Below are 16743 nucleotides of genomic sequence, written 5' to 3'. Positions count from 1 at the left end.
CAAAAAAATTAAGCCACCTAAGTATTGTCCTCCAGCCATGAGCTACTGTTGCTCGCACAAAGAAAAAAAAATTCAATATTAATGTGTGCAGATTCTCATGTTGCTTTTCATTATCTCACTCTCCCTCTCCCCCACACACATACAGTTTAAGTTGAGCATGATCCTGCTTCCTCCCAGAAGCAATAGAACCACAAGCTGGCCTGTGAGTGTGAGGAGAAGCCAGACAGGTATAAACCTACCCCATCCCAGTAATGGATGTTCCCATTAATTGGTTCTCTTTAAGTGGCATTGGGAGACTTGTTGGCTAAAGGCATGGGACAAATGTTTGGAAGAAAGCAGGTCTATGGTAACATGACAAAGGTGGATATCAGTTCACCTGCTGGAAAGCTAGCAGCAAATATACTGGCAGTCACTCTTCCATTAGAAATTAATGGTTTTCACCTTGCTGTGTTTTATATTTTGAAGTTCCTTGTTTTGTTTTTGTTATTTGTATACCATTTTGGAAATAAAATTTCAGGCCCTACTAGGGTTTGTGTCACCCAGTGCAAGAGGCCAGTGCATCACCCCCACAATGGATCTCCTCCCAAGTAGTGGGCAGGGCAGTAACCTAGGGGATGGGCATGGTGATGTACCATCATCCCCCCCACTAGTTTTTTGGTTATAGACTAGAGATAGTCTAGATAGACTATCTAGATAGTCTTTTGATAGACTAGAGATAGACTTTTGATAGACTAGAGATATTTCAAAGTGGTTTGTTTCATTGCATTTTGCTGTAAATTACACATCAAATGGTATAGAACATGATGGTATTATTCCTACAAACTGCCATTTTGGTTACTAGTGATGTCACCACCACCACCATTCCAGGTATCGCCTTACTAACACCTTATTGGTTACACGCTATGTCGTAACATCATCTCATTGACTCTTTGAACTTTTTATTTACATAAGACAGTTGCATTTTTGTTTTCTGGTTTTTCAGCCATAACTTTTGACAGAATGGAGATATTTCACTCTGGTTTTTTTCATTGCATTCTGCTGTAAATTACACATCAAGTGGTATATAGCATGATGGCATTATTACTACAAATCATGATTTTAGCGATTTTGGTTACTGGTGGTGTCACACACCACCCCAGGTGCCTCACCTGGTGCGGGTGGCATCCCCCCCAGTGACGCCATTGATCAGCCCTCAGTTCTCCCATTATCAGATCTCACATCCCTACCTTTTTCTGACTCTCATATCCTCAGAAAAGTTTCATCTGATCTCTCTCTGTAAAATTAATAAGCAGTTTCTCAAAAGGTATTTCGCACTCTGCTCTACTGCCAATTTTTTTTTCTCTTACCCCAAAACAAAACTGGTTGTCCCCATGAGCCCTCTCCTCACAATGGAGTCCTCTTGTTTCTGTTCTGGAAAAGGTCCAAATTCATGGACCTTACTTTAATCTGACATCCTTTCTAGCAACTAAATTCTACACATACAAACATCCCCTTTACTGCTTTGCCAGAAGGGGAAGTTATTTTCTTTGCAATTCATAATTTGTGCAAGTAACCATGTTAAATCATTCTCTTCTTTGATACAAAAAAATTAATGAGGATTATATAACTTATTTACAGGCAATTTGGCATCTTCTGTGCCAAAATACAAAACAGTTTTCCATCTATGACCCACACACCACAACAAGGGATTTTGACACATAGGCTGGATATCAAGAAAGATCTTAGGAGAAATTTCAGGTGGTCTGTCTTCCTTATGGCTTTTTCCTTTTGATTATAGTTTTTCACGGCTATTTTGCAAAAAGCCACATTACCAGCAATGTATTGCACTCAGAAGCAGAAGCGTTTGCTTCCCACACTGCACTTTGGACAGTGCATGCAAAAATAAATGTGCAACAAGTATGCTCAAATATGTGCATATTTCTGATGGTGAACTGAATAGCCATGGTGTAAACACATTTGCCTCTGCAATGTGACATTTAGGCCTGGTGAACAAGGTATGAATGCCAAGTATGAGAAATCCAAACTCAAACCCCAGCTTAGCCATGAAGCTCAGTTAGTGGCCTCTGCCAAGTTGCTATCTCAGTGTAACGTACCAATTTAGAGCACTGAACGATGCTTTAGCCATTCTTTCAAATGATCCTCTAAGGTTTAGCCCTCAGAACAGAACTCTGGTGTTAAACCCAAATCTGAACTGCACTGTCCCACTTCAGGCAGCAACCAAGGACCCACACGATGGAGCACTCTACCATTAAACATTCACATTTACAGAAAGCTAGCATGTCAGAAAGATGGTGGAGCCAAAGCCTGTATCCTTGAGATCCAGCTTTCTACACTAAATGAAGTTTTTGTGAAGCACCATTCAACTGTGTGAGTCTTTAGACACAGCCTCTTCATTCATTTGTGAGAACTAGGCTCCAGAGGGGGTCAAAACACTGTAAAATATCTATAATTTGAAGTCAACTATTTATGCAAGATTCAGCAGTTGGATTGATGTGACTAAGGGACATTAGAAGCTTTTAAGCACTTTCGCTATTGGTAGGAGGATACTGCCTTCCTCATATTGATTCCTCTTATGCACAGATAGGACAGAATTGGGGCATGTGGGCCAGCAGCAGTTGCATACCACGTACAGGTATCACAGTATTGGCATCTTTGTAGATGGAGCACAATGAGAACTTGCATCAAGTAACCCAACTTACCTGGGTTCTGGCTATAAAATGGCCCTCCATTCACCTGGTTTTGAAGGCTATTCTGTGAAGTGATGGAGGGAGGACGCCTATATGGCAAAGACCCTCCTATTGTTGGAGGGGTGTGCCGAGCTGCAGGTCTGTTCATACTGTAGAACTGAACAGGATGACCTTTTGGAAGAAGAAAAAATATACAAAATGTGAGAAAATACAATTATAACTGAAGTCTGAATTATCACATGTATTATTTACAATTCAGTGCAAGAGAATGTCTAACGTTATTTGCATTTAAGGCAGTTTAGATGATTCAGTTGTTGAGCATTAATACAAAAATTTTACATTTCTGCATGTTAAAATGAGCTCAATAGACACAGTATGCATGCTAGACAGAAAAGGAAAATTTAAACGACAACATTCAAAAAGAACCATGGTGTAAGATGTCAGAATGGATGACCTTGAGTTAAGAAACTGAACTATGTACTTAAATGGAAGCTGCAGTTCTATAGACCCTTAAGTATGTGATACAGCACACAGAAAAGGAGGAGGGGAACACACCAATTCAGCATATTCTAAAAGCATCTAATCAATGGAGCAGATACTTAACCAACTGTGTTTGGTTTTCCAGAATACAAGCACACTAAGGAATAGCTTCCACATACATTTACATCATTTGAAGATCAGAAAGAGCCTCAGATCAAACTTTTACGTTGTCTCCAACCAGGGATGGGAATTCGAGTCAGCGACTTGGACTTGGGTTGTGAAAATGTGCATGTTTCACTGACTCAACAACTCATGAGTCAAGCGTGTGGAAAACTCTGAAAAGACCCTGACTTGGCACTCGTCTCCACGTGCGCTAACTTGAGTCTGCCTATGTCTGGGTGTGCTTGCTTCATAGTTTCACAGCAACAAAAATCTGATGGGGGCAGCATTCCAACCAGGCGAACAGAAGAGGTTCCACCCATGAGACAGGCAAGCGTTAATGTTTGCAATGAATGGGGGGGGGCAGGACTGGGCTCTCTTTTCCTGTCTCTGATAGGAAGGAAGGAATGGATGATCATTGTACAATCACTGGACAATAACTGGATGGGCATTCTGATATTTTCATTGGCTGAGAGGGAGCAGGAGGAGGAGCCAAGGGGAGGTTTATGCCTTACAATTTGCTTGATAAGCCCAGGGAGGGGGAGGAGGGAGTTCATAGCGATCACGCTTTGCATTACATGGCTAGTGGGGGGGAGGGAGCCTTGTTGAATGACCAGTTGCAGTGGAACTACTTCTAAGTAGGGTTGCAAACGATCAGATTGTCCAGGTAAGCCTTGCAGCTGCTGCTTGTAACCCTCTTCCCTCTAGCCACTTCTGTTCTTGTTCTCTGGCAGTCCCTCCCATCCTCCTGCCCTGTTTACAGATGGGCAGGGACAGCATGGGAGTGTTAAAGGAGAACTCCAACACACACACCCTCTCCGGCAACAGCCCGTTTTTTTCCATGGCTGGCTTTTTAACGGGGACAGGGTGACTCGAGTCCTTTAGAATCAAGTAAGGATGGCTTGGAAAGTGACCCCATTATGACTTTTTTGAGTCGTGGGGGGTGGAGACTTGGTTCAAGTCAAGCCTCACTGGATTTCCCCATCCCTGTCTCCCTGCCTCATCTCTGTCTCCAACACAAAACTTCTGAGAGTTGGGAGATGTTTGGAAACCAGATGGGAAGGAAGGATTGAACTGGTGAAAATCAGGTGCAGACTCAATTTGTGAGGAGAGCTCTTCCCACAGAATATGCCTTTGCTCATTTTTCAGCAGTCCCCCCCCCCAATCCCATCCTTACTCCTGACCCTCAGGGTAGGCGTTTCATGAGTCTTCAGTAGGAAAGAGAAGGGGGAAAGATCACCCGGGCAAGTCTAGATCCAAACCAACCATTTTTAGTGGAAATAGTTCACAATTCAGCAGTCAGTCATGAAATGCCAAGTAATCAAATGATGTATATGCAAGTGTGAACCAACCCTGAGTTCCTCCTAGTTGAATTCATTTCACAAATCAAATCACTGCTGCATTATTTGCATATTGTTACTGACCACCCTGTACCTCCTCTGCTTACTTATTTCTTATTTTCCATCATCACACACACCCCACACACACACCCAAGAGCACTGCCACCAAAAAAAGCCTAGAGCTTTTTGAGCACCCCAAAAGTCTATGAAATAAACCTGTAATAATGATTTTGCTACTGGCTAATCAGTTCCTTTCTCTAAATATTTAAAGTGTTTAGATGTTATCGTCACTTAAGATTCAGTTCATGCTTCAAAGCCTCTCTAAACTGCAGCATGAATTATTAATGCACTAGAACAAAATGTAACACACCTACAAAACATTGAGACTTTTTGGAAGTGAGTTGCAAATAAACCCCCAACATTAATGAACAGCTGCTATAAAAATCCTTGATATAACTCACAAGAACTGGAACACACTAATGCACATAAAGGGAAGAGAGCATTTTTTAAACAGATCTTTACACTTCACACACATAAATACAACAACCCAAACCATACAATATAACAAGCTGTATTGTCAGCATGTGAGAAAGAAAACTGCAGATTGTAAACCATAAAAATTAAGGCTAGAGCACATAATCTGTTTTCCTATTTAACAAGGTTCATTTGGCAAAATGCTACTTGCAAAATTGGCTTATTTAACCTTCTATTTGCTTAGGTACCAAATCTAACACAAATGCTCTCATTCTTTCAACAACTTGTAGAACACAAAAACTACTAGTCCAAGACACATTGTGTTGATTTTGAAATGGTAAGATTCTGTGTCTGACAAGTATACAATCAATAATCTGCAACCAAAGAACCCATACCACCAGACGGTAGAAGACATGGTGTGCTGGCTATTTAATACAGCCAGTCTTGCTGGGAAACTATCACACTCACTCACACTCTGCTTTTAAGTAAACCAGGAAAATTCCATTAATCTAAAGAACTGAACAAAATCCAACGAGAGCTACACAGCAAACACATCTGGCCTCAGCTGCCCGCAAAGAATAGTGGAAACTCACCTGCAGAAGGAGTGGAAGAGGCAGCAGGGGGAGTTGGAGAAGTGAAACCATCAGCAAGGGGCTGAGCCCCAGCAGCAGCATCTGGGGCAGCGGAGGATGGGACAGTAGCAGGAGTAAGAGGAATGGGAGCAGGGGCAGAAGTAGCAGGAAGGGGAGAAGTGCCAGCAGAGCCAGCAGGGGCTAGGTGAAAAGAGGAGGAAAAGGAGGAGTTAATAAGGAGCTCAGGTTAGCAAGGATTAGAAAAGTTTTGGGTTTTGTTTTGTTTTTTGAGTATTTGATGTTAGTTTTTCCATAGATGTTTAAAATTCTAGCAAAAAAATGATGAGAAGGATGGAATGATGCTTATGTTAGGAAAGGAGCTGCCCCTAATGGATGCAGCCAAAAAAGGAAACCAGGAGCAAGAGTGTATCCTACACTTTACCTGACAAAGGAAAACATCACTTACAAAATAAACATCACTGTATAATTATATCATGTAATCCAAAAGAAAAAACTTTTTTACCTAATCTCCCTTTCATTGGTCCATTTTAATCCATTGAACAAAATTAGATTTACCACAGAGGAGGAAAGTGCTTTTTACGTCTTGTTTCTGCCATTAGACAGACATAACTCTCTCTCTGTTGGGAAACCTAAGAGGCATGCCATATTTCTGAAACAAATCTGTAGTTGAGGAAAGCTCCTGGATCCTCTTTTCACCTTGGAGTATAAGGAGGCAGCAATGTGGGAAGCACATGTGTCCAGCTTCAGCTGGAGCACCAGCTGTACCCTTTCCTGAAGGCAGATCTGGCCACAGTGATCCATGCTTTAATTGCCTACAGTAATGCACTCTACTTGGAGATGTCCTGGAAACTTTAGTTGGTACAAAAAAGGTGACAACCCAGCTCCTGGTACAGGCCTGCTGCCCTGATTACATTACACCAATTTTTTACCATTTTTTTACCATTTCCAGTTGACTGCCTGAATGTTCAATTCAAGACCTTTAAAGCCCTACACCACTGGGAATCTGAATATTTAAACAATTGCCTACTTCCACTGCCTGTCTGCACACTGTCATCTTCATCAGAAGACCTGCTCTCTGTGCTGACACCCAGAGACAGTTTGCAGGAACAAGAGACAGAGTCTTTGCAGCAGCAATCTGCTTACAGAGGCCTGGCTTGCTTCATCACTAGAGCTTTTGAAGTGGTCAACACATTCTTATTTTGGTTGGGTCTCTGTTGATAGTTTTGGCTTTGTTTTTGGTTGCTCTTTGCTTGTAGTTTATTTTTTCCTATTTCTTGTTCTATCCTTATTACTGCTGTTTATTATATGACTATATAATGTTTTAGGTCACCCTAAAGACCTGCAGAAATAGAAGGGTGAGATACAAATTTTAGTTAACAACTAGCAGAAAAAGGCCATTGTGATATTCTGCAAACATGAGTACTATAGTTGCAAAATAATCACCTTTAAGTGCGTGAAAACACAGGTCAAATCAATTTTCTTTGACTTAACCCTTCAAAGAATCTGGTGGTTTCTCAAAGTAGAAACTATACAGAAGAGGCAAACCTGCTTGGGTGCATTCATCATTAATTCCCAACAAGAGTAAGATTAATTCTTTACCTGTTTGATCATCCTGTTATTTTTTCTCAGCATCAGCTTTTCTCAAGCATTGTATAATCAATGAACAGAGGCTTAAACGACTCAAATAAATATATATTTTTCATACTCTCCAACTATACAAACAATCCTTGAATAGTCTTTCCTGTAAGTGATACCAGTTGCGGAGGATTATTCAATTTCCAAATCTGGGGTTTTCAATAACTCATATTCTAAAATAAAGTTTTTCAGCACTGCATTTGCAGGACTTCAGATATTGTGAAAAAGCTTTTGGTACTCCCCCCCCCCCAGTTATCTGCAGTAAGCTTTGCATTTACAGATGTGTAAATCAATAGGCAGTTATGCAGTAATTATATTCTTCACATTCTCAATTTAGCAATGAAATTGAAACTTGCTGACTAGGAAGCCTACTTATCATGGAAAGATTCTAGGGCATTAAATAATTACTGCCCAGTTTCTCTCCTTTTAATTAAACCACGTTTCTTTCTACTGGGGGAAATAAGACTCTACTTCCTTCACAGTTCATTGTTCTTTATTGTGATATATTACAAATGTACATTAAAACCACTTAGTTTAAGGCCAGCACACTGTCTTTTGCAATGTACACAGGGGTTTTCTGCATCCCACTCCACCCTTATTATCTCATTAATACAGCTATTTCTTCCCTGCTCCTAACCATTACAGAGTTAAATAATTAATCTTCAAAATTATTTCCATGCTCTCTAGTTGAACAAAAGATCAGCAGTCCTATCCAAAAACTGCACACAACTGGTAAACATTAAAATCTAATGTGCAGAGTAAAATCCACAGCCTGAACAACTAGCATGTACACATGACTCTCATTACACAAGGTTCAAAATCATTTAACTGGTGGTTGGCATAGTGAATAGGTGAACGCTCAAAAACTCTAACACACAGCCCCATGTCTCACCCTGTGACCTAGGATCTGTGGATAAAGATCCATAGTTCCCACTAAAAAAAGAGATTCCGTGGTAGCATCTTGGCATTGTGCTTCTGTCTCTTCCAGCTTAAAAAGTCTATCTCAGCTATCACCTGAAGATGCATTTTGACTAAGAATGGCGAAAAGAAGACATACTACTCATACTACAAATATTCTAAAACAGAGCTTCTCAACCAGTGGTATTTGTACCACCAGTGGTACTTGAGATTGTGTCTGGTGGTATGTGCAGGACCTCCAGACCCCTGCCACCTGGAAGCAAGACCAGTTGGTAGGCACAGCTCCAGTATGCACTTTTTGAGTGCTCAAAAAAGTCCTACTGTCCACTCTGAGCCTCTTATCATTGTTTCTCACATTATATCTGGCCACCCAATCTGTAAGTAACTGGTGATGACATAAATGCCAGTTACTTCAGGTGGTACTTCCAATAGGTGAACCATGCAGAGGGGTATGGCAGGGGACAAACACTGAGAAATGCTGTTCTAGAAGTAACGCAGAAGTAACACAGTGCCAACTATACACAGTGCTGAAAAATGACGATAACTAATTCACATTTATATATTTTTTTAAAAATCTTAATTGCTATTATAAATCAAGTGAACTTCCCAGAACTCAAAATGGGAGAGACCAAAGAAATGAGGAAGAACCAAGATTCTGTTTACCTGGATACACATTGGGAGGGGACGGAGTGGGGACAGCAATAGGGACCCCCACACTTCCACTTCCACTGTTCTCTCGACTGCTGCTCCTACTGCTGGGGTGGCTCCCTCCACTGCTCCCGCTGCTGCTAAAGACAACAAAACAACCAACGTATCCAAATTTCATTCCATGCTGGACACACAACAGACATACAGCAGAAGCTTGCCAAATTCACATTTTGGAGGACAAAGGAAGAAACAAAAAATTGCCACCATCTAAGCTTAAATTAGGATGCACCATAAAGGCAATATTCAAGCTATAATACACCTTCTGGAAGCCAACAACAACTATTGAAATCAACCAGGTTTCCTGTTGTTAACTAAACCATATATTATATATCTGTTCATCAAAGGTACCAACATTTTACACAGGCAAAGGCTCAGCATGGTTCAGCAAAAAACTTCAAATTCCAAAACTCACTGGGAAGCCACTAAAAACCTCAGAACCAATGTTCTTGTTAGCAGGAACCAAATGTTTAGGAGCTGTGTACTGCCTTGGATGCTTTGTGGTGGAAAGGCAATTAATAAACGTTATCAGTAAAATAAATAAATGGGTTAGACATGGTAGCGTTCAGAGACCTCATCTGATCTGTTAACACAATTCAATGAGGAAATCATGTGCTGCTGAATAAATTTTTCATAGACAAACAATTGCACAAGGTGCAACGTGTTATACAAGCAGCATGGCTTCCCTCTAACTCCCAATGGATTTCCCAGGAAATCACATGAATTTATGATGTTCTAAGTTAACGGGGGTGGGGGGGGTGGGAGAGGGATTTAAAAGCAAATCACTTTAAGCTCTGTCTTAATGACTGTTAATATTTTGTGCAGGAGCAGACTGAATACCTGTAAGTGCGATTCCTCTGATTCACAGAAGCTGTTCTAACAGGGCTCTGTTGCGAGGGAGCCATATTACGGGTTGGGCTAGGTACATAGTCATTTGGTACCACTGGAGGACGCACTGGCTCCAGTGTGCGATAGGGAGAGTGACGCCTACACAAGAAAAACATACGTATGGAAGCAATTTCAGACAATGAAATACACCAAAGAGCTTTGGGCAAGGTTGAGTAGAGCTCCTGCTCACTGTTCAATCTGAAAATATAGAGGGCAGGAACCAGTGCACAGTTGGAGCAACACCCACAAAGGATTCTCACAGGCTCAACAGAGTCCTGATTTCCCACTCCCAAGGCTGGTATAATGCAGGCAATACAAAGGGAGGTCTGCATGCAATTCCCATACCCCTTTTCAGAATTCCCCTTCACCTTGAAAAAAGTTCCTTGTGCTCTGGGAACACAATCCGCTTTGCACTGAGTAGAGGGCAGAACCGGATGGGGATACCAAAGGGTACACAGCCCTTTCACTCCCCCTTGTTAACAGCCTGTTGTGCTGTCTACAACACACCTATGTATGGGGGGGGAAGAGAGCAGGACTCGACTGAGCCTACAGGAATCCTCCACATGCGGGCACTGCACCTGTCGCAGGCCCCATTATGCCCAGGAACTCTCTCTATTCATGTAGAACAGCCATTCAGGCTGATCACTCAGCACTGAGCTACTCTAAACAAAACTTAATGCCCAAACTGCTCCTCAAGAAGGAAAACGCCAATGGGTTTGCACCACCTCCTCACTATACAGTGTGACATCTGCCTGCAAAGCACAGAGACAAGATGCTTCCAAACCCCACAAGATCACTTTTAGGCACTTATGAGCCAAGATTTTGTGTCTTCCCTTTGCACCCTCCCCACCCAGCCCCGCCCCACCCCAACCCAACTCCCCATCTTTTGAAACACACAAAGTTGTACTCACCCAATGGTTCCTTTCCCTGACATTGGTGGACTGGGTGGTTTCTGGGTGGGTGGTGTTGTACGAGGCAGACCACCCATTTTCATATTCTGTGTACTAACCTGCATAAGATGCAATGGGAAGAAAAACAATTTTTGCTAAACTCTTCAGGTATACAATGAAAACAAGACAGCTTTGCAAAACTAAGTTGCAACTTTAGAGGTGCTGGAAAGTCTGTATTTTTTTAAAGCCCTAAGTGGCATTTCATATGGAATTTCTATTCTGCTTAGTCATTAGATGCACTCAAAGGACTTGCGATTCTTCCAGATGCATTTGCCTGAGCACTTTCCTCAAAGAATATTGTATGTACTCATTTCAACATAAGAGCCACTTCTCAAATGTTACATTTTATACATACTCAATAAAGAAATGCAACATCTGCATAAGAGGCATGTGTGACAGAAAACTGAATATTGATGATCAGGTAACATCTGAACAAGGAAAGTTCCTGCTTGTAGCCATGCTGCTAGGCCGGAGTACAAGACCCCAGCTTGTAACCAACTTCTAATTAGTGCATACCAGGTCTGAGAGAACTGTGGAGGAGGCCACTTCACAAGGCCCTCAAATACCATATCAAACTACCAAGTTGGCTCCAAGGCCAACTTGATTAACAACAAGGTACAGCTGTGAACTTCTCAGGTTGGGAGGGGGAATTCCACCATGAGTAAGAAGGCTTGAGGCACATTCACCCCTAGAATGTTCAGCTGGAACCCAGTTCAGATTGGTGGGTGGGTCAGGAGACCTATAAAGGTAAGGGAAAAGAGCTTTCCATTGTTCTAGCTTTGCCTCTGGCTAAGAAGGCCTGAGCTTTGACCATTTTGACAAGAGGGACCCACCTTGACTGCAGTAAGGATGGGTTAGACTGGACTTTGGAAAACTAAGACTTTAGTGAGTGATAGTTAGTTAGGAGTAATCTCTTTATTATTTTATTAGTGCTGAGTATTGTATTGTATTGATATGCTCTACCCCAAATTCTGAAATCTTTGACTGATGCAGTGCTGTCTGTATAACTATTCTTTAAATCTATATTCAATAAATCCTATCAAAACTGACTGGATTATTGGGACTGGTGGACCAACGGGGACTGGTTGTGGGAGTTAATCCAGTGTGAGTGGGTAGAACCTGGAGACCCAGTACTAGCAGCCTGCTTCTGGGTTCAAGCTGAGTCCAAGGAGGCTCAGGCTGGAGCACGGCTCAGGGGAAGGTTCCCCAAATTTGGCCTGGCTACCAGGATTGGAAGCTCTACAGGAAGAGCAATTGGTAACTGAAACTGGAAAAGACCTGAGGGGTGTTAGGTGGTTATATGGGTTTATGGCCACTTGATTACCCTAAAGGCAATAAAAGGATTACACGGCCCTTAAGGGGTCATCTTGGACGTCACAGCATGAGGGTTCTTCAACTTGGTGTCTTTACCCAATAACTACATATGCCATCCCTGGGGGCTGGGGGATAAGAATAGGCCCTCAGTTTGGCTGTACCTGTCGTAAGAGGCGACTAAACAGCCACCGGGTAGATGGGACTCCTCAGCCTGGGAAGGCAGCTCATCTGAGAGAAGGAAAACTCTGAACTCAAACCTCCACTGCCTTGTGGCTACATTCAGTTATGGAAAAGGCTCAGGAGTCAACCTTGAGGCAAAATCCGGAGCTGGAGTCCCTGAGGCAGTTCATGGCTGAACACAATTACGTTCTTGCAACTCCTGCGATGCTGCTGGAACCAACCGTATTGACTTCTGCCTTTCCATTAGACCATTTCAGCGACGTGGAGAGGGGGGATTTGCTGCATGGGAAACAGTCTATCCTCCATATCTACTTTACCCAGGTTTCGCGCACTGGAGAGGACACTCTGTTCCAGAACCACTATTCAGAGTGCGATACCATAGTCTTCCAAGACTGAAGGATGCTAACATATGTCTAGGAGGTTTGGCTGCGACTTCCTGCTACACATACATGGTACCAAATCTGCCACATGATAATTCATGAAGCACCACTTAAAGCAGTCATACATCTTTCAGAAAACACTTTGTTCTTGTTGACTTAACCTTTTGGCAGAATTTCACATGATGTGCCTAGAACAGAGAATGGGTTCTTGTACACCATGTACAAACAGGAAACAAAGAGTAAGAAAAGCTGATTCACTGTATCAGAATCAGAATCTTGTACCTTCCTAACTCAGGAAAGATGCATTGACCAAGTTTCAATGAATATCTTCTACTGAGGGAAAGTAGGTTCTCTTTAAGGCAAGAGAACTTGATGATAGAGCAGATGTACCAGTGCAACTGCACTGATTGTTTCCCTGGTCCTTGTCATGGAAGGGTAGTTAAGTTGTATTGGTAAGAAATCATTCCTGCTCCTGCCTCTCTACAAGATTCACAGGCACCAAATTGGCCAACACAAATGCGTATCAGCCATTTCCTGTAGAAGGGTGGCGGGGGGGATTGGTTGTTGCCTGGCATGCTGGGTAGATGGGCCTTGTCCCATCTTGTCCCACTTATCATGTTCTGGTTTCAGAGTCGCTACAGTTATACAAGCCATGGTTTGTGCTGCTACAGTTGAAAGAACAAAGCTGAGTTGCACCACTCAGTCAGCCCAACCATACCTCCATATAGTCAATGCTCCCTTAAAAGCTGCTGCAAACACATTGTCAAGGGGCCCATATACAAGCTTTGCACATTCAACTAGCATGCCAATACCACACACAGAAATATTGTAATGCTTTCCAACCTGATTAAAATCTTTTGGAAATCAACTGCATATTGGCTTATATAATTACAACCACCTCAACCACCTTATATAATTACAACAACCACAGGAAAGTTCAGTGATTCAGGAAAGTTCAGGCACAGCTAAGGAGACATGTCATACATAAATAAATGACAGCGTCACCATTACCACCTCTTATTTCTGTCACAGATCACCCAGTCTTTAGGAGCTGGGAGCCATTTTATAGATGAGGTGCTGATGACAGATTATATTTAAGATGCTATAAATGCAAGTTATGAATAATTGAAATGCTCATCAGCATCACTGTGGATTGAGCTAAGAAATAAATATCATGGTTTATTTCCACATAAATCACAAATGTGAGAAAATTCTGATAGTTTGCTTCCACATGACAAAAAAGCTTATTGGGTGAACCAAGTAAGCCACTGGTGAACTTACTGGTGTGACCTCATGAAAACTATTTAAGCCTACTTCCTCTCCCATAAAAGTAGCAATAACAATTCACACCATCCAGAAGTTTTATAGGATAGCCCTGAATCAAGAGCACTGTTGCACAACACACAAAGACATTATTATTCAATGAGGCACTGCACATGACAATATTGGCACTGCATGGTATTAGGATGCAAAAGACACACTGACCATAGAAGATCCTTGGGTCCACAAAATCTAAACAACATTCCAATGGGCTTAAGATTTGAACATGGTTTCAAACAGACATGGTTTTTCAATACCAGTGTCCAAAGCCACACAGCATGGCTTGCTCAACTCGTCACAACTCCATGATGACTACAGAAACGCTCAACTCACAACTTCAAGATAACTATATAAATGCAACCATACATGCCTTCATTTATTTTTCTTTCAAGTATATTCTGAAGTATGATTCTTCCATTATACAGTGGGCCCTTGGTATCCTCACGGGATCCAAATTCCACTGATAACGGAATCCGTGCAGGGGCGGGGTGCCTGAAAAACCAAGTGCCTTTCAGAAGCATCCGAGAGACCTTCTGAGGCACAGTCACGTGCAGCTTTCCCATGTCTCAAGGACTCCCGGGCATGACTAGAAGGCACTTCCAGTCGCATTCAGGAGGTCTTTGAGACCCTGCAGCCAGGGGTTCGGCACCTGCATAGAGTCGAATCCGCAGGTGCCAAGCCTGTGGATAAGGAGGGCCCACTGTATTTTATACTTACAATACCCTGACACTAACAAAAACATAAGGAAAGGTCTGGTAAGGAAACTAATATATGCTGAATGAATTTTTCCACAGCCTCTCCCCCAGCTATGAGTAAAGAGACAGTAGTTAAGTTAGTGATGCAAATTTTGGAGGGGGTTGAACATGCATGCAGTGCCTGACAATGGGGTGCTCTTGTGAGCACATATATGTGCACACACAAGCAGGGAGGTGGCAAAATGTGAGAGTGAGGGACAAGGCAGCTGTAGTTTCAAATGGCAAAAGAGCTTGGACAGCCCCTATCTGGTCACAGTAGCAACCTGGACTTCCAGACTCAGAAGCACGCCCAAGCTGTAGGTCTCATTGTCCGGGGGACTACAACTCTACTCAGCACAGGCTGAAATACACAACCCCAAACCCACTTTCCTACAGATCAACAGTGCCTTTGTCTTGCCCGGATTAAGTTACAACTTTTTTTAATCCTGTCCTGTTCCATTTCTTGATCACTAGCAGTTGGCAGGTCCTTTGGATGCCATCTAACACTCCTCCTTCTCTGTCCTTTCGGACAAAACACAAAGAAGGAAAGAAAAAATGGATTTGCTGCTGGAGACTGAAACTCAGCAGGAAGCAAACCAAGACCCTGCCTGCTAGCCATGCAAGGTCAGTCCAGAGTTTGGGGAGCCTCTCCCTTTGGTCATCCTCAACACATGTGACCTACATGGCTACAAAGAGTAGGAGCTTCCCGCATGCAAAGACTTCACTACCCCAGAACCACTGGAGAATGCCTTTTCATACAGTACTCAATGTTGTCGACATTTAACTAATAAAGAGCATAGTCACCCGACACTATGAGAGCAGTTACACCAGAGACTACAGTACCACTTTTAGTTCAAAGAAGTCTGAAAAATCTAAGGTGTGTTCGCATACTGGCTTCATGGGCTGCAACAAGATGCTCTGTAGCTTAACTTCCTAATAACAGCTACATCATAAATATCCATAGGTATTTTCAATTACAGGTGGAGCCTCTGTATCTGCAAATTCTGTATTCGTGGATCTGGCTCAACGCGAGTCCCATGGACTCACATGCAGCCAGACTTGGCCCTACCTCAGCCCTCCAGAGGCAACTAGAGCTTGTCTCCAGTCACCTCTGGTGGGCTTTCTGAAGCCCACAATGGCAGTGCAAGTCCGCCTGCTGCCTCTGCAAGCTTCAAAATTGTAGTTTTAGCCAATAAAAAGCTGTTTCTGGTTTCCCTTTGGAAACTAGAAGTGACGTTTTTATGCCATATAATGCATTCTGAGGCCCAGGGAAGCCAGGTCCTCAGGGGAAGCTTTCTCAGGACTTAGAATGGCATAAAAGCGTCACTTCTGGTTTTCCTTGGGAAACCAGAAGTGGCGTTTTTTGGCCAAAACAGCCGTTCTGAAGTTCACAGAGGCAGCAGATGGATTCACGCTGCCTCTGTGGACTTCAGAAACCCTTCTGGGGGAGAGGGAACTAGAGCACAGCTTCAGTCTCCTTCTGAGGGCTTACAGAGCTGAAAATCGCCAAAGTTCCTTTAGGGTGTCACCAAAGCCTGAAAAGACATTTAACTAACACTTATTCCAGCAACCATCTCGGAGACTGGGAAGGAGAAGTAGGATTAATGGTTGTTACAATGTTGAATTTTAAAAAAATTACTTCAAAACGTTGAAAGCCCACAAATAACAGCAGAGCATAAACTGGCCAGATATGGGTTGGTAAATTAAAATGCATGGGTGTTTAAGATGTGTGCTTTTAATTTGATTTTGCCTCCGATTTCACATTAGGGTTCTCTTTCTGCAAAATAAAAGGGAAGCCTACTCTAAAAATGGTTTCCATAATTACTTTTTACAGCAACCAACAACAGATAAAAATGAGGCAGAGCATCCAATTTAGTTATTTTTTTTCTAAAAAAAGCTTTGTGAACTTTTGTTGTTGAAAAGCGGTTATTAACAACTCACTACTAGGCTATAGATCAGACCCTACAACTGATGGTGCAAGGCAGT

General features: G+C 42.4%; 1 protein-coding gene across 4 annotated transcripts in view; it reads right to left on the bottom strand.

The window, feature by feature from the left end:
* ABI2 (abl interactor 2) overlaps positions 1-16743 on the bottom strand; it is a 109792-nt gene that overhangs the window by 45047 nt on the left and 48002 nt on the right. For 2 of the 4 annotated variants that reach the window (XM_066622747.1, XM_066622735.1), the window contains exons 4-7: positions 10791-10888; positions 9832-9978; positions 8950-9074; positions 2700-2858 (exon numbers count right to left, since the gene is read on the bottom strand). In XM_066622747.1, coding sequence (XP_066478844.1) covers positions 2700-2858; positions 8950-9074; positions 9832-9978; positions 10791-10888 — 529 coding nt within the window. Of the gene's footprint in view, positions 1-2699; positions 2859-5733; positions 5914-8949; positions 9075-9831; positions 9979-10790; positions 10889-16743 lie in introns of all 4 variants that reach the window. The other 2 variants (XM_066622754.1, XM_066622743.1) reach the window with 2 other exon arrangements.

The sequence above is a fragment of the Tiliqua scincoides genome, chromosome 1, assembly GCF_035046505.1.
Source record: "Tiliqua scincoides isolate rTilSci1 chromosome 1, rTilSci1.hap2, whole genome shotgun sequence".
Classification (NCBI taxonomy): domain Eukaryota; kingdom Metazoa; phylum Chordata; class Lepidosauria; order Squamata; family Scincidae; genus Tiliqua; species Tiliqua scincoides.
The sequence above is the reverse complement of the archived record's forward strand: the minus strand, read 5'-3'. Positions and strand labels throughout refer to the sequence as shown.